Source organism: Scyliorhinus torazame, chromosome 5, assembly GCF_047496885.1.
Source record: "Scyliorhinus torazame isolate Kashiwa2021f chromosome 5, sScyTor2.1, whole genome shotgun sequence".
Classification (NCBI taxonomy): domain Eukaryota; kingdom Metazoa; phylum Chordata; class Chondrichthyes; order Carcharhiniformes; family Scyliorhinidae; genus Scyliorhinus; species Scyliorhinus torazame.
The window spans coordinates 179,611,665-179,632,546 of record NC_092711.1 but is presented as its reverse complement, the minus strand read 5'-3'; the positions used below and the strand labels follow the sequence as shown (position 1 = coordinate 179,632,546).

The 20,882-nt window shown below is 48.7% G+C and overlaps 1 protein-coding gene across 1 annotated transcript; it reads right to left on the bottom strand.

Moving 5' to 3' along the window:
* Positions 1-12,300: 12,300 nt before the first annotated feature.
* On the bottom strand, positions 12,301-20,598 carry LOC140422540 (uncharacterized). The gene is made up of 2 exons (XM_072507566.1): positions 20,302-20,598; positions 12,301-18,092 (listed from the first exon to the last, which is right to left on the bottom strand). Exon 2 carries the CDS (start codon positions 17,500-17,502, stop codon positions 16,873-16,875), a length of 630 nt encoding a protein of 209 aa, XP_072363667.1. The 5' UTR covers positions 17,503-18,092; positions 20,302-20,598; the 3' UTR covers positions 12,301-16,872.
* Between the last annotated feature and the right edge of the window lie 284 nt (positions 20,599-20,882).

The following is a 20,882-nucleotide window of genomic DNA, read 5'->3' as shown; positions in this document are numbered from 1 at the left end:
CTCAATTCCACCCGTCATCCACGGTTCCCTAATCTTGCCATTTCTATCCCTGGAGGATTGGGAAAACTTAAATATTCAGCAAAAGGCTACTAAAAATAAAATCAAAAGAGCTAAGGAACCTGGCAGAAAACATAAACACTGATATCAAAAGTTTGAGAAGTATATAAAGAGGAAGAGAATAGTTAAAGTAAATGTTCACCGTTTAGAGGATGGTACTGGTGAGGTAATAATAGGGAACACAGAGATGGTGGAGGCACCGAACCAATATTTTGCTTCTGTCTTCGCAGTCGACGCTACCACCAAGAAAGCACAACAGCGCCTATACTTCCTCAGGAAACTAAGGAAATTCAGCATGTCCACATTGACTCTTACCAACTTTTACAGATGCACCATAGAAAGCATCCTATCCGGCTGCATCATAGCCTGATATGGCAACTGCTCGGCCCAGGACCGCAAGAAACTTCAGAGAGTCGGGAACACCGCCCAGTCCATCACACGAACCTGCCTCCCATCCATTGACTCCATCTACACCTCCCGCTGCCTGGGGAGAGCGGGCAGTATAATCAAAGATCCCTCCCACCCGGCTTACTCACTCTTCCAACTTCTTCCATCGGGCAGGAGATACAGAAGTCTGAGAACATGCACGAACAGACTCAAAAACAGCTTCTTCCCCACTGTCACCAGACTCCTAAATGACCCTCTTATGGACTGATTTCATTAACACGACACCCTGTATGCTTCATCCGATGCCAGTGCTTATGTAGTTACATTGTATATGTTGTGTTGCCCTATTATGTATTTTCTTTTATTCCCTTTTCTTCTCATGTACTTAATGATCAGTTGAGCTGCTCGCAGAAAAATACTTTTCACTGTACCTCGGTACACATGACAATAAACAAATCCAATCCAATCCAGTAGAAGATAATAAAAATGTTCCCCAAACTACAGTTAATGTGGAGGAACCTTGTGCAATATCCATCACTGGGAATAGGGTATTGAATAAACTGATGGGATTAATGGCAGATAAGTCTCTGGGGCCTGATGGCCAGCACCCGAGTGTATCAAGCGAGGTGGCAACGGAGATAGTGGATGCATTGGTTATGATATTTCAGAATTTCCTGGATTCTGTAAGGGTCTGGGGGGATTGGAAACACGCTAATGTGATGCCCCTATTCAAAAAGGGAGAGAGGCAAAAGAGTAGGAAAAAAATAGACAGGTTAGTTAAACCTCTGTGGTGGGGAAGTTGCTGGAATCAATCATTAAGGAGGAGATGACTGGACATTTGAAAAGACCAAACTCAATCCACCAATGTCAGCGTGGTTTCATGAGGGGTAAGTCATGCTTGACCAACTTGCTCGAGTTCTTTGAGGAGGTAAACAGCAAGGTGGATTATGGGGAACCTGTAGATGTGGTATATCTACCACATCTTGACCTTGGGTAGCACGGTGGCATTGTGGATAGTACAATTGCTTCACAGCTCCAAGGTCCCAGGTTCGATTCCGGCTTGGGTCACTGTCTGTGCTGAGTCTGCACATCCTCCCCGTGTGTGCGCGGGTTTCCTCCGGGTGCTCCGGTTTCCTCCCACAGTCCAAAGATGTGCAGGTTCGGTGGATTGGTCATGATAAATTGCCCTTAGTGTCTAAAATTGCCCTTAGTGTTGGGTGGGGTTACTGGGTTATGGGGATACGGTGGAGGTGTTGACCTTGGGTAGGGTGCTCTTTCCAAGAGCCGGTGCAGACTCGATGGGCCGAATGGCCTCCTTCTGCACTGTAAATTCTATGATAATCTATGATATCTAGACTTCCAGAATACATTTGACAAGATGCCGCATAAAAGACTGATCCAGAAGGTGAGATCGCAGGGGAGTGGGGGGGAGAGTACGAGATTGGATTGAGGATTAGCTGACTGACAGAAAGCAGAGAATCGGGATAAATGGTCCCTTCATTTCATTTTCATTCTCTGGCTGGTGAATTGTAACTCGTGTGGTGCCGCAGGGGTCAGTCCTCGAACCTCAACTGTTTACAATTTATATAGTGGATAGCACTGTGGCTTCACAGCGCCAGGGTCCCAGGTTCGATTCCCCGCTGGGTCACTGTCTGTGCGGAGTCTATACGTTCTCCCCGTGTCTGCATGGGTTTCCTCCGGGTGCTCCGGTTTCCTCCCAGAGTCCAAAGACGTGCAGGGTAGGTGGATTGGCCATGATAAATTGCCCTTAGTGACCAAAAAAGGTTAGGAGGGGTTATTGGGTTACGGGGATAGGATGGAAGTGAGGGCTTAAGTGGGTTGGTTCAGACTTGATGGGCCGAATGGCCTCCTGCACTGCATGTTCTATGTTCTACATAAATGACCTGTGAGCAGGGGCAGAGTATAACATAGCAAAATGTGTGCATGATACTAAAATCGGTGGGAAAGCAGGCAATGAAGGGGAGGTACAGATTTCACAGATCGGAGACTTCTGATGATGGGGATTTGCTGAAGCAGTCGCACATCAGGTAGCTCGCCTCCAGAAAATAATAAAATCGGCACCTTTGGACGAATTTAGCCCCAAAATCTGGACTCATTTTACTCACAAACAAGAACGGAAGAGGAAGGGTGCAGTATGCCAGCAAATGGGAGCTCAAGAGGATGCTTCGAAGATCGAAGCGGAGGAAAAGATCAGAAAGAGCGAGCGATTTGGCGAACCCACGAGGCCAGGTGTCCCCGGCCACCCCTGAGAGAGGGAGACCGACCACCGCCTCCATCCCCACCTGGAGCTGAATGGAAGATATTCCTGACGCAGGAATTGACGGCGATGAGAGAGGTGATTAAAGTAGAGGTCAAGGTGGCAGTGACGGAGACGATGGTCGCCATGCAGGCGGTGACAGATGGAATGGGGAAGAAACTGGAAGGTCAGGGGAAGACATCCAAGAACTTGAAAAGGCGTCGACGGACCAGAGTGACAGGATTGTTGGTGACGATCCAAGGGAGCCCGAAGGGGAAGGTCGAGGACCAGGAGAATCGTTTTTTGGCGTCAAAACATCCGAATCGTGGGCCTGCCGGAGGGAATCGAGGGCAGGGACCCGACAGTCTCTGTGGTCCAGATGCTGGGCAACTTAGCCGGGACGGGCCGCTTCCCCAAGCTGCTGGAGATCATCAGAGCACACCGGTTACTCCTACTGAAGGCCAGGGAGCAGCCAAGGGCCACAATTGGCAAACTACACAGCTACCAGGATCGGGAGTATGTCCTGCAGTGGGCAAGGCAGACAAAGGCGAGTAGCTGGGAAGGACACAGGATACGAGTGTTCCAGGGCATTGGGGCAGACCTGGCAAAGCGCAGGGCCGAGTTCAACCAGGCGAAATCTGTCCTGTACAAAAGTGGAGTTAAATTTGGGATGCTATTCTCAGCCAGGCTCTGGGCTACATTCCAAAACAAGGAACATCATTTTAACACCCCGGCAGAGAGGACGAGTTTGTGCAGACGAATGGCCTGGACAAGCGGCAGACAGAGACATAGAATTAACAGTGCAGAAGGAGGCCATTGGCCCATCGAGTCCGCACCACAAAGAACAACCCTCCACAACCTATCCCCACAATCCAATAACCCCACCTAACCTTTTTGAACACTAAGGGGCAATTTATCATGGCCAATCCACCTAACCTGCACATCTTTGAACTGTGGGAGGAAACCGGAGCACCCGGAGGAAACCCACGCACACACGGGGAGGATGTGCAGACTCCGCACAGACAGTGACACAAGCCGGGAATCGAACCTGGGACCCTGGCGCTGTGAAGCAACAGTGCTAACCACTGTGCTGCCCGTGCTAACTACTGTGCTACCCAAGGCAATGTTAAGGAAAAGACAGAGAAAGAAAGGAGAAAGAAAAGTGGTGGACTTGAACAATGTTTGCGTGGGACAGTTACTGCCTCGCTTTGTTCAAAAGCACCAGTTCACAGGAAAAGACGAGGGCAGTGGAGCACATGAGAGGGTGAAGAGGAGAAGAAGGAGCAGCTATTCAGCGGGCATAGGAAAGGGGTAAGAACAACCCCGGCAGGGTAGGGGTGGGTACCACACTAGCGGGGAAAGCTAGCGCTAGGAAGCATGAAAGCAAGGGGAGCCACGATGCACCTCCCGGCGGAGATGTTAAGGGTGGAGGGGGAAACCACAGGGCCAGGGAAGGGGAATGTAAGGGGGGAAATAGGGAAGGGAGGACACAGGTAGGGGAGGGGGAGGTAAAAAGGGAACAAAGGGGGAAGGGGAGCCACGAGGTGAACACAATGAGAAGTGATGCACGATCAATTCAACAAAGACTCGAGTTGGATGCAACTGAGGCTTTATTGCTCTAAGATGTGTGGCCTCCCACAGCAGCTGGCGAAATGGCTGCTGAATGGAGGACACGCATATTTATACTCCGCCTACTGGGCGGAGCCAGCAGGCAGGGACTACCGGCGAACCTGTAGTACAGGTCCTACCTTACATCACCTAATAAAGGTGTAACAGTGGTTTACCACAAGAAGGAAGAGAAGGGCTCTAAATTGGCTTCAGCAGGTAAGGTTTGAGTTGAAGGAACAAGATGGCGCCATAAGCAGCCTCTTTGGAGAGTCCCTGAACAAAGGGAAACCCTACCAGGATTATCACATAGAACATTAGGAGACTCAACGGCCCAGTGAAAGGATCCAGAATCTTCGCCATCTGAGAGGTTTGAAAGCCGACATAGTCTTCCTCCAAGCAAAGCACCCGAGGGAGAAGGACCAACTGCGGGTAAGAAAGGGCTGGATGGGACAGACCTGCCATTCCTGCTATGGGACAAGGGCTAGGTGGGTAGCTATTTTGGTAAGGAAGAGGATGGTGTTTACGGTGCCAAAGACAGTTATAGACCAAGGGGGATGGTACGTCATGGTCAGCAGTGTCCTGGTTGGGACACCGTCTTGGGAAACTTGTACGTGCCCAACTGAGACAGCACTGATTTCATAAAGAAAACCATGGCAGAAATCCCCGACATCGACACACACGACTGATCATGTGGAGGACTTTAACTGCGTACAGCAGGGTTTTTCAAACTCAGGGTCGCGGCCCGCTGGTGGGTCGCAGGCGGGAACGGAAGGGCTGCGGAGCGATGGGTTGTGGCGTTCCTGATCATGGGACAAAGTCCCCAATGGTGGCGAGCGGTTGTGAAGACTTCAGGCCGCGGGCAATCCCTGATTGATTGCGACGTTTGAAGGGGTGGATGGCATGAGGCTGCGCTGTGCGCTGGTCACCGCGCGCGCGCGCAGGGTTGTGGGGACTGGGACTGACAGGCATCCACGTGGGCACGCGATGCTCACGGTGGTGGCCCCAGCTTGGAGCTACGCTCTGGTACTCATCCTCTGCACACTGCTCGGCTCGTCCCCCTCCGTCGATCGGCAGTAAGTGACCTGCGGCTCCGTTGTCAAGCTGTTCAACGGCCGGCACAACGTCCGCTTGCACTCCCACGACATGACGTACCGATCGGGAAGTGGTCAGCAGTCTGTGACCGGGGTGGATGAAGCTATTGGATGGTGAGAGGGAAGCCAGGCCAGGTTTGTCGGCGAGGAATACCGATCAGACAAGGCCAGTCAATACGGCTGACACATGTCAACACTGGAAGAAACCTTTTTAAAAAATAATGTTTTCAAATAAATTTAGAGTATCCAATAATTTTATCCAAATAAGGGGCAATTGTGCGTGGCCAATTCACCTACCCTGCACATCTTTTTGGGTTGTGGGGGCACCCACGCAGAAATGGGGAGAATGTGCAAACTCCATACGGACAGTGACCTGGGTCCGGGATCAAACCCGAGTCCTTAGCGCTGTGAGGCAGCAGTGCTAACCACTGCGCCGCCTTCCCGCCCTAACACTGGAAGAAACCTACAGTCATCACTTTGTGTCGCCACTCACTGGAAACTCGGAATTAAGTGCTGTTGGTGAGAATGGAGAAGGAGATGACTTGGATGTTTGGATAGTGCAATGCAGTGGAAACAGTGAGAAATATTGTGACATTGTGTGTGTTTGACAAATTACTTCATCCAGTATAAAGTCATAGTCTGTAACGTAAAAACAAGATTGTACTTTTTTCTGTACTTGTTTAAATTTGTAAAGAAATGGGTATTTATTTAAACCAAACTTTGTACGTCAATGTCATGTTCAACTGAAATTGTTTAATTTTTACTAATAAAATGTCATAAACTTGGAAAGACCTAGGGCGTCATTCTCCGACCCCCCGCCGGGTTGGAGAATCGCCGGGGGCTGCCGTGAATCCCGCCCACGCCGGTTGCCGAAGTCTCCGGTACCGGATATTCGGCGGGGGCGGGAATCGGGCCGTGCCGGTTGGCGGGCCCCCCCGCTGGATTCTCCGGCCCAGATGGGCCGAAGTCCCGCCGATAGATTGCCTGTCCCGCTGGCGTGGATTAAACCACCTTTTGAACGGCGGGACAAGGCGGCGTGGGCGGGCTCTGGGGTCCTGGGGGGGGCGCGGGGCGATCTGACCCCGGGGGGTGCCCCCACGGTGGCCTGGCCCGCGATCGGGGCCCACCGATCCGCGGGCGGGCCTGTGCCGTGGGGGCACTCTTTCCCTTCCGCCTCCGCCACGGTCTCCACCATGGCGGAGGTGGGAGAGACACCCTCCACTGCGCATGCGCGGGAAACTTTCAGCGGCCGCTGACGCTCCCGTGCATGCGCCGCCCCGACATGTCATTTCCGCGCCAGCTGGCGGGGCAACAAAGGCCGTTTCCGCCAGCTGGCGGGGCGGAAATTCCTCCGGCGCGGCCTAGCCCCTCAATGTTGGGGCTCGGCCCCCAAAGATGCGGAGCATTCCGCACCTTTGGGGCGGCGTGATGCCCGTCTGATTGGCGCCGTTTTGGGCGCCAGTCGGCGGACATCGCGCCGTTTCGGGAGAATTTCGCCCCAGGTGTTGAAAATAAAGTTTCAAAGTGAAAAAAAAAAGAATGCCGACCGCGACCAGCCTTTAAATATGAACAATGGTGCACGCTGACTCCTTGCACCCTTTAGTTCCGTGCTTTGGGCGCAAAATCACGGAGCAGAGAATCCTCCATTTTGTAGCTGCCAGCACGCAAGCAACAGGACTGTGTGAAGAACTGAAGATGGATTATTTTGTAATAAGGAAGAGAGGGCCAGAGACACAAACAGGTCAGGATCGCACAACTGAATCTGCTGGGGAGAGCCTCTCAGTAGAGCCCACGGTAGGACAAAGCAGTGCTGCTGTGAACTGTATACAGAGCCCCAGGGCCTCTGATGAACAACTGTAGCCACCTAAAATGGCTGATTCCCTAGTAATTTGGCCAAAACCTGATTTAAAATGGCTAACCGAAAAGGCTGATGGGAAAAGCAGCCAACAGGACACAAACAGAAAGCTGCAGACAGAATAGCGTATTCGGCTCTGGGGAAATCGGCCCAGATCGAAACTCAAGACTATTAGCAGCACATCAACCCAGACATCTGCAGTTTAATCTGCTATCCCCGGGAACAATTGCAACATATTAGCAATTGAATGCCGGGCCAGACCTGTCGGCGCCTGCAGTGGCCGAAACAAAGACAGGTGAACGACCACCCCCCGATCGAGGAATCGCCCCATTATTGGAGCATATCGAACCCAGTGATTGGGAACAAGTCCAATCACTTGGGACTCAGGGTCAAGGGCCGCCCCGAGAGGCGGGAAGCCCCTTGGCCCTATAAAGTGAGGGGCCAAGTTCAGATCTCTCTCTCTCTCCCTTCTTCACCTGCTCGCAACCTTCGCAAGAACCTTCAACAAAGAACCATAAGTCTGACTCCAGCGATCGCCACCCGATAGAGACTCCTAGCCATCGACCCGTATCAGCCTTTTGAATCCCGCAGGCCAGATCCAATTCGATAAACCATTTGTTTCCCTGATCTGGTGGGCCATCTCCTAAAGTTAAGTATTGGCCAGTAGTGGTAGGTTTTGATATAGATAGTAGGATTATTGTGTAAGTATTGATTGCGGTACATAATAAATGACCGTTGATTTCAATCTTACGAAGCGGTGTGCTGACTTATTGATCATAACTCGAGCTTGAACCACGTGGCGGTATCAGAAAGATACCTGGCGACTCGTGAGCAAAGGTGACATAATCAGAGCTAATAAACAAAGGCTAAAAAGAGCAACACAACTCAGTAAAAAGAAACTGAAATCAGGGACAAAGCAGTATAAAGATGATTTCTTGAGATATGGCTTTTATTGTGCCAATGCAAATCAGGATGCAAAGCCCATGTGTGTTATATACAGGGAAGTACTGGCAAATGTGAGTTTAAAACCAGCAAATCTTCAAAGGCATTTGAAGACTAAGCATGGCAAGTTCGAGGATAAACCTCTTGATTTTCTGAAAGGATGCACTGAAAACTTAAATCGTCAGCTGAAGTCCTCAGCAGAAATGTAGCATTGAATGGCGAAGCAGGTGAGATTGTGAGGACAAAGGAGGCTCACCTGTCACATTGAAGGTAAGTAATAATAGTGTGTCGCGAAGGTCGGCCGGTGCGGGTTGCTAACGTCAGCAGGCATGGGTCACGAAGTTCTGCCGGTTGGTAAAAATAGGTCCCAGGGGAAAATGTTTGAAAAACACTCGAGTACAAGACCCATTGACGGACCGATCAAATGGGGAAAAAGACAAACAAGGCTAGGGAACTGGGAATGTTCATGGAGCAGATGGGGGACATGGACCCATGACAGTTCTTGTATACAGGTGAGAAGGAATTCTCGTTCTCTCACCAATACACAAGGTCTACACTTGCATTGACTTCTTTGTAATGGGGAAATCGGTGCTTCCAGGAATTGTAGAAGCGGAATACTCCGCGATAGTCATCTTCAACCACGCTCCACATTACATGGATGTGAGGTGGGAGACGGGCCAAGCCCAATGCCCCACATGGAGGTTGGACACGACCCTCTTGGCCGACAAGGTCTTCTGCCAGAAAACATCACCGGCCATCGGCAAGTACATCACTAACAACCAGAACGGGGAAGTCTCATGTTCCACGTTCTGGGAGGCACCGAAGGCAGTGATTAGGGGAGAGATTATAGCCTATAAGGCACATAGAGACAGGGAAGAGAGGGCGGCTAGGCAACAACTGATCAACTCCATTCTGGAGGTCAACAGAAGATACTCCGAGGCCTCGACTGTAGAGCTTCTGGCGGAGAGGAAAAAGATACAAATGAACTTTAACCTGCTATACAACAGGAAGGCAGTGCACCAACTCCGCCAGACACGGGGAACCTTTTATGAACACGGAGAGAAGGCAAGCCGCCTGCTGCCTCACCAGTTGAGAAAGCAGGCAGCCACAAGGGAGATCGCCCAACGGGGACTCGGAGATGAAATGGTTCCTTGATGGACTGGACATGCAAGTCGTGTGGGACCAGAGATGGAGGGAGATGGACTGGGAGAGGTCATGGAAAGTATAAACTTCATGCAGGTGAGGAAGGCACCAGGACCAGATGGGTTCCCGGCAGACTTCTACAAATAATTTTCATCAACTCTTGCCCCGCACCTAGGGGAGATGTTTGCAGGCTTGCTAGCGCTAACACGGGCCACCATATCACGGATACCCCAAAAAGACAAAGACCCAATGGAATGCGATAATAGAGACCCATACCGCTGCTTCTCGTAGATGCAAAATTCCTGGCCAAGAGATTGGAGAACTGCGTACCAGAGGTGGTCACAGAGGACCAGATTGGCTTTGTCAAGGGTAGGAAGCTAACTGCGAACATCAAACGGCTGTGATACTGACCTCATCTGGGGAGAGAACACCAGAGATGATCATCTCCCTGGACGCAGAAAAGGCCTTCGACAGAGTTGAACATAAGCATCTCATCGAGGAACTGGAGCGATTTGGGCTGGGGACAGGCTTCGCCTCATGGGTGAAACTCCTGTACAACGCTGCCGAGGCCGAGAGTTCAGACCAACACCACCAGCTCTGAATACTTCCAGTTCCACAGAGGCAGCGGGCGATCGCCCTGGGAGTCGCAGGAGGCTGGAAATGTAAGCGAAGAGGAGGCAGAGAGCACGGTCTCACTCCATGCGGATGTCCAGCTCCTCTACATCTCGGACCTGCAGAATGGCTCGAAAGAAATCCTGAAGCTCCTGGAAGAGATTGGGGCCTTCTCGGGCCACAAACCCAACCTGGGCAAAAGTGAGGTACTCCTGGTGAACCCAAACGGGGGGAGGGACGGAGCTGGAAGGTCTACCATTCCAAGTAGCCCAAAACAAATTTCGCTACCTGGGGATCCAGATAGCCCGGGACTGGACACGGATCCACAAATGGAATCTGACCTGTCTGGTGGAGGAAGTTGAAAAGGACCTACAGAGATGGGATGGACTCTTGCATCCCCTGGCGGGAAGGGTGTAGACGATCAAGATGGCAAGGTTCCTCTTCCTGGATACTGATCTTCATCCCCAAGGCCTTTTTCCAAAGAATAGATAAAATGATTATGACATTTGTATTTATTTTGTTTGTTCATGGGATGTAGGTGTCGCTGGCTGGGCCTGCATTTATTGCCCATTCCTGAGGCATTGAAGAGGCAACCACGTTGATGTGAGTCTGGAGTCACATGTAGGCCAGACCAGGTAAGGATGACAGATTTCCTTCCCTAAAGGACATTAGTAAACTAGATGGGTTTTAACAACAATCGACAATCGGTTTCATACAGCAGGATTTAGATCGTTTGGAGACTTGGGCGGAGAGATGGCAGATGGGGTTTAATCCGGACAAATGTGAGGTAATGCATTTTGGAAGGTCTAATGCAGGTAGGGAATATACAGTGAATGGTAGAACCCGCAAGAGTATTGAAAGTCAGAGAGATCTAGGTGTACAGGTCCACAGGTCACTGAAAGGGGCAACACAGGTGGAGAAGGGAGTCAAGAAGGCATACGGCATGCTTTCCTTCATTGGCCAGTGCATTGAGTATAAGAATTGGTAAGTCATGTTGCAGCTGTATAGAACCTTAGTTAGGCCACACTTGGAGTATAGTGTTCAATTCTGGTCGCCACACTACCAGAAGGATGTGGAGCCTTTAGAGAGGGTGCAGAAGAGATTTACCAGAATGTTGCCTGGTATGGAGGGCATTAGCTATGAGGAGCGGTTGAATAAACTTGGTTTGTTCTCACTGGAACAACGGAGGTTGAGGGGCGACCTGATAGAGGTCTACAAAATTATGAGGGGCATAGACAGAGTGGATAGTCAGAGGCTTTTCCCCAGGGTAGAGGGGTCAATTACTAAGGGACATAGGTTTAAGGTGTGAGGGGCAAGGTTTAGAGGAGATGTACAAGGCAAGTGTTTTACAATGAGGGTAGTGGGTGCCTGGATCTCGCTACCGGAAGAGGTGGTGGAAGCAGGGGCGATAGCGACATTTAAGGGGCAGCTTGACAAATACAAGAATAGGATGGGAATAGAGAGATACGGACCCAGGAAGTGTAGAAGATTGTAGTTTAGTCGGGCAGCATGGTCGGCACCGGCTTGGAGGGCCGAAGGGCCAGTTCCTGTGCTGTACTTTTCTTTGTTCTTTGTTCACCCTTTAATTCCAGATTTTTATTGAATTCAAATTCAAATTCCACCATCTGCCCTGGTGAGATTCAAACCGGGTCCCCAGTTACTCTGGATTATTAGTCCTGTAACAATAGCACCATGCCGCTGCCTCCCCGAGTATGAGGGGGGACGAATCCAAGAATTCTTAAGACAAGACTGCAGAGAAGAAATATGGGAGGCCTGGCCCTCCCAAACTTGTAATACGACCACTGGGCAGCCACAGCCGAGAGAGTGAGGGGATGGGTAAGGGAGTTCCCCGTGTCAATGGGGATTTGCATTGAAGCCACCCCGCGGGAAAACCCAAGGAAGGGGGTGCACTGCCGGTGGGAAAATTCCGGCCAACCTTTTCAAGTTACCCTTTATTGCCATGCCTGGTTACTTCCTCAAAGAACCTTGATAAATTAGTCAATGACCGTCGACTCCCTGAACTCTATTTTCAAACCGCGTGTGTCAAAAGAAAAAGAAAAGAAAATCTCTCCCTCTGGCTCCTTTGCCGGATACCTTAGAGCGACTCACTTTCTGTTCAAGAGCCTGCCAACCCCTCTCACCCACTTTCCCGAAAGTGAATTAATTTGACCAGGAAAAATCCAGCAAATTCAAATATTTGATTGATAAAAACGGGGGCTGGTTTAGCTCAGTGGGCTAGACTGCTGGTTTGTGATGCAGAACCAGGCCAGCAGCGCGGGTCCAATTCCCGTACCAGCTGAGAATTCCGAATTCTCCCTCAGTGTACCCGAACCGGAATGTAGCGACTAGGGGCTTTTCACAGTAACTTCATTCCATTATTAATGTAAGCCTACTTGTGACAATAAAGATTATTTATTTATTTTATTTTTATTCAATTGACGAAACAGAGCATGGTCTAAAAAAACTAACGGAAAATGACTTGAGGATCAAAGACAACCAGAGTAAAAGGATGTTCACAATGTTCTGGACCCAAATGGTTTCTCTTTGGCTCCACTGTACTCTGTTCCTGTGACTCCCCGGTTTGGAAACCGAGGGACTGAACCCAGGGCCGTGCCACCAAATGCCCCGGTCACCCTCGCCCTGATTGGTTGGTGGCCCATTGCCCAGTCAGTCCACTAGAACCTTCCCGCATCTCTCTATCACTGTGACATCATAATTGTCTCAGAACCAGTCCAAAGTGATTATTCATTCCCAAGCGTTTACTTCCATTCTTTTCCTTTCCCAGTCTGGCAGCCTTTATCCCCAGAACTGTCTTTCACAGTGAACGATTGGCGAGCTAACAGAAAACCGAGAGTAGGCATAAATAGGCTATTTTCTGGTTGGCAAGATGTAATGCGTGGTGTGTCACAGGGATCAGTGCTGGGGTCTCAACTATTTAGAACTTATATCAAAAGAACAAAGAAAAGTACAGCACAGGAACAGGCCCTTCAGCCCTCCAAGCCCGTGCCGACCATGCTGCCCTTCTAAACTAAAATCTTCTACACTTCCGGGGTCCGTATCCCTCTATTCCCATCTTATTCATGTATTTGTCAAGATGCCCCTTAAGCGTCACTATCGTCCCTGCTTCCACCACCTCCTCCGGCAGTGAGTTCCAGGCACCCACTACCCTCTGTGTAAAAAAACCTGCCTCGTACATCTCCTCTGAACCTTGCCCCTCGCACCTTAAATCTATGCCCCCTATTAATTGGCCCCTCTACCCTGGGAAAAAGCCTCTGACTATCCAATGACTTGAATGATGGGATCAAAGGTATGGTCACTAAGTTTGCTGACGATGCAGGCAGACAGGAAAAGGAGGTGGTGTTGCACTGATAATAAGGGATGGCATCAGTAATGGCAGATCTCAGATCAGGAATACAAAATGTAGAATCAGTTTGGGTGGAGCTAAGGAACAGCATAGGACAACAAACATTGGTAAGAGTTGTTTATAGACCACCAAACAGTAGTGGTAGTGTGGGGCATGGTATTAATCAGGAGATTAGAGAAGCTTGTAGCAGGAGTCAAACAGTCATGGGTGACTTCAATCTGCACAGAGACTGGATAAACCTAATGAGCATTGAGTGGAGAACAAGCTTCTGGAGTGTGTTAGGGAGGGTTTTCGACAGCGGTAAGTTCAGGAACAAACTAGAGAAGAGGCTGTTTTTGATATAATATTATGGAATGATGATGGGCCAATTAATAATCGTGCTGTGAAAGGACCTTCAGGGATGAGTGGCCACAATATGACAGAATTTTACATTAAGTTTGAATGTGAGGTATTTCAATCTGAAGCCAGGGTGTTAAAATTTGAACGACGGAAATTATGAAGGTGTGAGGGACAAATTGGCTGAACATAGAACACAGAACATACAGTGCAGAAGGAGGCCATTTATCCCATCGGGTCTGCACCGACCCACTTAAGCCCTCACTTCCACCCTATCCCCGTAACCCAATAACCCCTCCTAAACTTTTTTGGTCACTAAAGGCAATTTAACATGGCCAATCCACCTGACCTGCACGTCTTTCGGGACTTGTGGGAGGAAACCGGAGCACCCGGAGGAAACCCACGCAGACACGGGGAGAACGGGCAGACTCCACACAGACAGTGACCCAGCGGGGAATCGAACCTGGGACCCTGGCGATGTGAAGCCACAGTGCTAACCACATATGCTACCGTGCTGCCCCTAAGGTTGAGGTGCATTGGGGAAATTGCATTGAAAGGTGTGACTGGCGCAGTGGGTTATCCCTGCAGCCTCACTGCGCCGAGGTCCCAGGTTCGATGCCGGCTCTGGGTCACTGTCCGTGTGGAGTTTGCGCATTCTCCCCGTGTTTGCGTGGGTTTCGACCCCACAACCCAAAAGATGTGCAAGCTAGGTGGATTGGCCACACTAAATTGCCCCTTAATTGGTAAAAGTGAATTGGGTACTCCAAATTTTTTATTTTTTTTTAAAAAGGTGTGATGGTACACAGGCAATGGATAGACTTTAAACAATTATTGCACAGTTTACATTCCTTCAAGGCACAAGAAACCTTAAATAGTCAATCAACCATGGCTAACAGAGGAAGTTAAGGATGTATAAGGTTGAAAGAAAAGGCCGATAAAGATAAACTGATCCCTGTGGAAACTCACTGGTTACAGGTCACCAATCTGAAAAAGAGCCCCTTATCCCCACTCACTGTTTCCTGCACATTAGCCAATTCTCTATCCGTGCTAACCTCCTACCTCCAACACCATGGGCTGTTGACTGATGATTTAACCTTTCACGAGGTACCTTGTTGAACGCCTTCTGGAAGTCCAAATGCAACACATCTCCTGGTCCTCCTCTATCCACTATGATTGAGATAAATTAGTCAGACACGGTTTCCCTTTCATGAAGCCATGCTGACTCTGCTTGATTAGATTATGATATTCCAAATGTGCTGCTATTACTTCCTTAATAATTGATTCCAACATTTTTTCATCAATAGTTATGTCAGCTATGTAGTTCCCACTTTTCACCCCCTCCCTATTTGAATAGAGGTGTCACATTGGCAGTTTTCCAGTCCTCTGGTACTTCTCCAGAATCCACAGATTTTTAGAAAATTACACTCAATGCATCCAGTATCTCTGTAGCCAATTCTTTTAGGATCCTAGGATGCAAGACATCAGGGCCAGGGGACTTGTCTGCCTTTAGCCCCATTAATCTATCTAATACTACTTTCTGGTGATGGTATTTAATTCCTCACCTATATTCTTTAGCATTAATGGGATGTTTGAAGTCACTTCCACTGATGCAAAATATCTGTTTAACTTCTCTGCCATTTTCTTGTTCCCCATAACTATCTCCCCAGATTTATTTTCTAAGAGGCCTGTGTAGAGTTGAGGTTACAATCAGATCAGCTGTGAACTTATTGAATGGTGGAGCAGGCTCGAGGGGCCGAGTGGCCTACTCCTGCTCCTAATTCGTATGTTATCACATCCTTTATAATAGATTGTAGCATTTTCCCTCCTACTGATGTCAGGCTAATGGGTTTGTGGTTCGGTTTTCTCTCTCTCTCTCTCTCCTTAAATATTGGGGTTACATTTACCACCTTCCAATCTGCAGGAACCATTCCAGAATCTATAGAATTTTGAAAGATGACGACCAATGTATCCACTATCTCTACAGCCGCCTCTTTCAACACTCTGGGATGGAGAGCATCAGCTTTTGGGGATTTATTAACTTTCAACCACATTAATTTCTCCAGTACTGCTTTTTCACTAATACTAATCTCTTTCAGTTCCTCGTGCTCACTGGTCCCTTGGTTCTCTAGTGTTTTGGAGACAATTTCTGTATCTTATTTCGTGAAGACAGTCACACATTGTTTAGTTTCTCTGCCATTTCCTTATTCCCCATTATAAACTCTCCTGTCTCTGCCTGGAATGGACCCACATTGGTCTTTGCTAATCTTTTCCTTTTCACATTCCTATAGGAGCTTTTCCAGTCGGTTTTTATGTTTCTCACCAGTTTGCTCTCATATTCTATTTTCTCTTCAGCAGTTTCTTGGTCCTCCTTTGCTGAATTCTAAAACTAGTTCCCAATCCTCAGGCTCACTACTATTTTGGCCACTTTATGAGCCCCTTCCTTTGATCTAATGGAATCTTTAACTTTTCTTGTTAGCCACGGTTGCATCACTTTTCCTGTTGAATTTTTGTTTCTGAAAGGAGTCTATATTTCATGGACTATGTAATAATTCCTTAAATGGTAGCAATTGCCTATCATCATATCTTTTATCGTAATATCCCAGTCTACCACAGACAACTTGCCCCTCATACCTTGGCAGTTTCCTTCCATGAAAAACACTCAAATAAATTAAACAAAACAATAATGGAACCACCACAGCCCATCTTCATGGCAATGTGGCATGCTTTGGGGAGTTCCAAATAGAAACGGGAACTAAATATCTTCCAATGTCCAAACTCTCTTTCTCTCTGTGATCCTCATGAAACCTGGAACCAGTTATTCGCAAGAAGGCTCAAAGATCGTCAGCCCACAGGAGGCAAAGTCGTGAGACCGGCCAGTCCAGCAGAAAGAAACCTTCCGACCTTCACCATTACCTAACTGTCAGAATGTACAAAATGCAGTTCTGGAAGTAATTGAGAACAGAAACAATAACAGCAGAATCCAACACTGTAATCACTTGTGAACTTGGTGGAGTCTCAGCAGGTGTGATGAATCACAAAATTCCTCCCCGCATTGCAAAGCAGATGAGTGGTCTCTCCCCAGTATGAACTCGCCGCCGTCTCCGTAGGTGGAACAGATGATTGAATGTCTTCCTTGCTCAGAGCAGGTGAATGGCCTCTCCCAGGTGTGAACTCACTGTTGTTCCCACAGGGTGTTTGGATAACATAATCCCTTCCCACACTAAGAGCAGGTGAACGGCCTCTCTCCAGCGTGAAATCGCTGGTGCGTCCGCAGATAGGATAACCGAGTGAATGCCTCCCCACACTGAGAGCAGGTGAATGGCCTCTCCCCAGTGTGAACTCGCTGGTGTGTCTGCAGGTGGGATAACTGAATGAATCCCTTCCCACACTGAGAGCAGGTGAACGGCCTCTCCCCAGTGTGAATTCGCTCATGTTTCCGCAGATGGGATAACTGAGTGAATCCCTTCCCACATTGAGAGCAGCTGAACGGCCTCTCCCCAGTGTGAACTCGTTGGTGTGACTTCAGACTGGATAAGACAGTGAACCCCTTCCCACACTGAGAGCAGGTGAACGGTCTCTCCCCAGTGTGAACTCGCTGGTGTGTCCGCAGGCGGGACAACCGAGTGAATCCCTTCTCACACTGAGAGCAGGTGAAGGGCCTCTCCCCAGTGTGAACTCGCTGGTGTGTTTGCAGGTCGGATAACTGAGTGAATCCATTCCCACACACAGAGCAGGTGAACGGCTTCTCCCCAGTGTGAACTCGCTGGTGTCTCCGCAGGCTGGATAAAGTAACGAATCCCTTCTCACACTCAGCGCAGATGAACGGCCTCTCCCCAGTGTGAACTCGCATATGTGCCCAGAGGCTGGATAATTGACTGAATCCCTTCCCACACTGAGAGCAGGTGAACGGCCTCTCCCCAGTGTGAACTCGCTGGTGCGACTGCAGAGTGGATAACTCACTGAATCCCTTCCCACACACAGAGCAGGTGAACGGCCTCTCCCCAGTGTGACTGCGTCGATGAATTTCCAGCTCAGATGGAGCCCTGAATCCCTTCCCACAGTCCCCACATTTCCACGGTTTCTCCAGGGTGCGGGTCTCCTCGTGTCTCTCCAGATTTGACGATCAGTTGAAGCCTAGTGCACACAATGTGTACGGTCTCTCCCCGCTGTGAATGGTGCGATGTTTTTTCAGGCTGTGTAACTGGTTAAAGCTCTTTCCACAGTCAGTGCTCTGGAACACTCTCACTCGGGTGTGTTTGTCTCGGTGCTTTTCCAGTCACACTGATGGTTAAAATCTTTTGAAGCCGACAGAACAGACAAACATTTCTCCTTCTAGATTCAAAGGCCAATGAACTTCAGGTCTTTAGGAATGAAGTGACTCTGTCAGATTGAGACGTGACGTTTGAGATTTCTCTCTGTAATTACTCCTCTTCTAATATCCTGTAAAAACAATTTACAAAAGTCATCACTGTCAGTACACCTTAGAAACTCAGAACGGACATTTCTTGTTTCTCTGGACATTCTTTCCACTCTCATTTAGTGAAAAGCTGTAAATCTCCATCCCACACACTCTCCCTCCAGTCTCACTCTGCTGTATCTAATATTCACCCTCCCAATTCTCCTGAAGGTGCTGATTCAGGTTGATTGACAAATCCAAGCTCACTGCTTCCTGTCCTGGACACAGAGATGATGAGAAATAGCAACTTCGACCCATCGAGCCTGCTCAACCATTCAATGGATCATTGGCCATTGTGCATCGGCAACATTTTTCCACCCCATCTCAGTTTTCTCTCCATTTTCCTGCCTCTTCCCCATAACGCTCAACTCCCTCATCAGTCAGAAATCTGTCTGGGGAGACCACGTGAGGCGGGCGTGGGAGTAGCTGCTTTTCCGCAGGTTCTGGTTCACCTATAATCCATCATTTATCCTGATTGCCCGTCACTCATCTTCCTAATCTTTGAGTTAATATTTGTAGTCATCTCACTGGAAGACTTTGGGATCAGGTTTGATCGGATTATGCTGTAAAAAGTCAAGAAATAAAAGAGTCCATGTGGTTTCAGCGGGAGTGGAACCGACTTTGCAACATGGCGGACTGAACCTCAGGAGGTCTCTCGACCCCGCGCTCTCCGGGGCTCTCTCGGAGGTAGTGAAAATGATGTCTGCCGACATTATCTTTTACATCTGTACTCCGTTCTCAGTCTGATATACTCTGTAAAGTATGTGAGCCCTGTCGCATATACATAGGCTCCAATCTGGCTGATTTGCTCCTCCTGGGCTTTCCATGAGTGAATTCAATCCAATTTATTCACTGAATTGAATTCACTCATGAAACGCCCAGGAGGAACAAATCAGCTAAAAAGTAGCACAGTCGATAGCACTGTTGCTTCACAGCTCCAGGGTCCCAGGTTCAATTCCCGGCTTGGGTCACTGTCTGTGCGGAGTCTGCACATTCTCCCTGTATCTGCAAGGGTTTCGTCCAGGTGCTCCGGTTTCCTCCCACAAGTCCCAAAAGAAGTGCTGCGAGGTGGATTGGACATTCTGAATTCTCCCTCTGTGTACCCGAACAGGCACCGGAATGTGGCGACTAGCGGCTTTTCACTGTAACTTCATTGCAGTGTTAATGTAAGCCTACTTGTGACAATAAAAATTATCATTTTAATTCGAACATGTTATTATTTTTTAATACTTTGTTGTGGTGTGCGACCTGCATTATTATCCTTCTCTTTTTATATAATCTTACCCTCTTTCCCCACTCACTATGTTAACATGTTAGCTAGTTGTTCAGCTGGCTTTGAAAGCAGACCAAGGCAGGCCAGCAGCACGGTTCAATTCCCATAACAGCCTCCCGAACCAGGCGCCGGAATGTGGCGACTAGGGGCTTTTCACAGTAACTTCATTTGAAGCCTACTTGTGACAATAAGCGATTTTCATTTCATTTTTCATTTTCATCTAGAAGCCCTGGTCCCTAAATTATCCTGTTCTGAATTAATTCAGCAAAGTGTTGTTGTATTTATGCGGCAATATCTCTTGTTCCCCTCTGTACCCATTTTCCACCAATTTTTTCTGTTATTCTGTTGCATTCATTGTCAAAAAATGGCAAAAAAAAAAATTACAACTATTTTTAAAAAAATCTGTCCAACTCATCTATGAATATATTCAGTGACCCCCAGACACCACTGGTCCCTGTGGAAGATAAATCCAGAGATTAACAACCCTCTGAGGGAAGAGATGACTGGAAATATATAACGTAGCTACAGCACAATATTACACAACTGGAAATAATAATAAATGTACTTTGTTACAGAACCATCAAGAATATATCTAATCTGTACCATTAACACTAGACATATCTCTGTCTGATATTAATTTACTGTCGCCTTAAATGTCAGCCATCTCCTGGGGAAACCAGCCCTTTAATTGTGAACATTGGGAAAGAGACTATCCTTTTAGCCAGACAAATAAATGTGTCAAGCTGAGGGAGCAAAGGATGTCAATGTCTTTAAGAGAGAGAGAGACCTGGGCCAAGCTTTGCAGAGTCTGCACCCTCCTTGGATTCACTTCCTTTCCCTTCAGTTGCTGCAAGTCACCAATTGAAGGTGAGAATGAGAAAAGAAATGGAAAGGGGGAGAAAAGAAAGTGTTTTACTCACAGATGTTGGAGACAGGAGGAGATTTCAGTCTGTGTGAAGCTTCATTTACACAAAGCCCGCGCTCTGATTGGCTGGCGGACCACAGTCCTTCCGGTCCTTCAACTCATGCTGTTGGCAACACCTCGGGATGACAATCAAGGGGTGGCCGCTCCCCTGCACATGCGCAACTTTTCCTCTCCCTTGGACATGCGCAGTCCCGAGTCGGGGGGGAGGGGAAACCACCGAGCTTCTCGCTCTGGCAGGAGCCGTCAACCAATTGCCTAGAAACTTTGTCTCGAGGATGCATGCAGAGGGGGAAACAATGGGTGGGGGCGGGGCGGGGCTCCCGGAACTGCGCTCCGGGCCTGCGCACTCGAACCCGGAGACGTCACCACGGAGCAGAGTGATTTCTATTGGCTGATTCAGGCAGGGCTCCATTGTGTTGTCACATGAGGAAGTTGGACAATGAGGTTCAGAATGAAGCTTGGTGCAGGTTGGGTTTCCCTGGGCTGCTGCTGTTTGGGCTTGGACACTGTTTCCAGACCTGGAGTTCTGTATGGTGGCTGCCTTTCACCAACTTTGCAGCCTGGTCTGAGGCAAGG

Excerpts from the sequence above, each read along its gene's own strand:
- LOC140422540 (XM_072507566.1), bottom strand. The coding sequence starts at position 17,502 with ATGCGAGTTCACACTGGGGAGAGGCCGTTCATCTGCGCTGAGTGTGAG.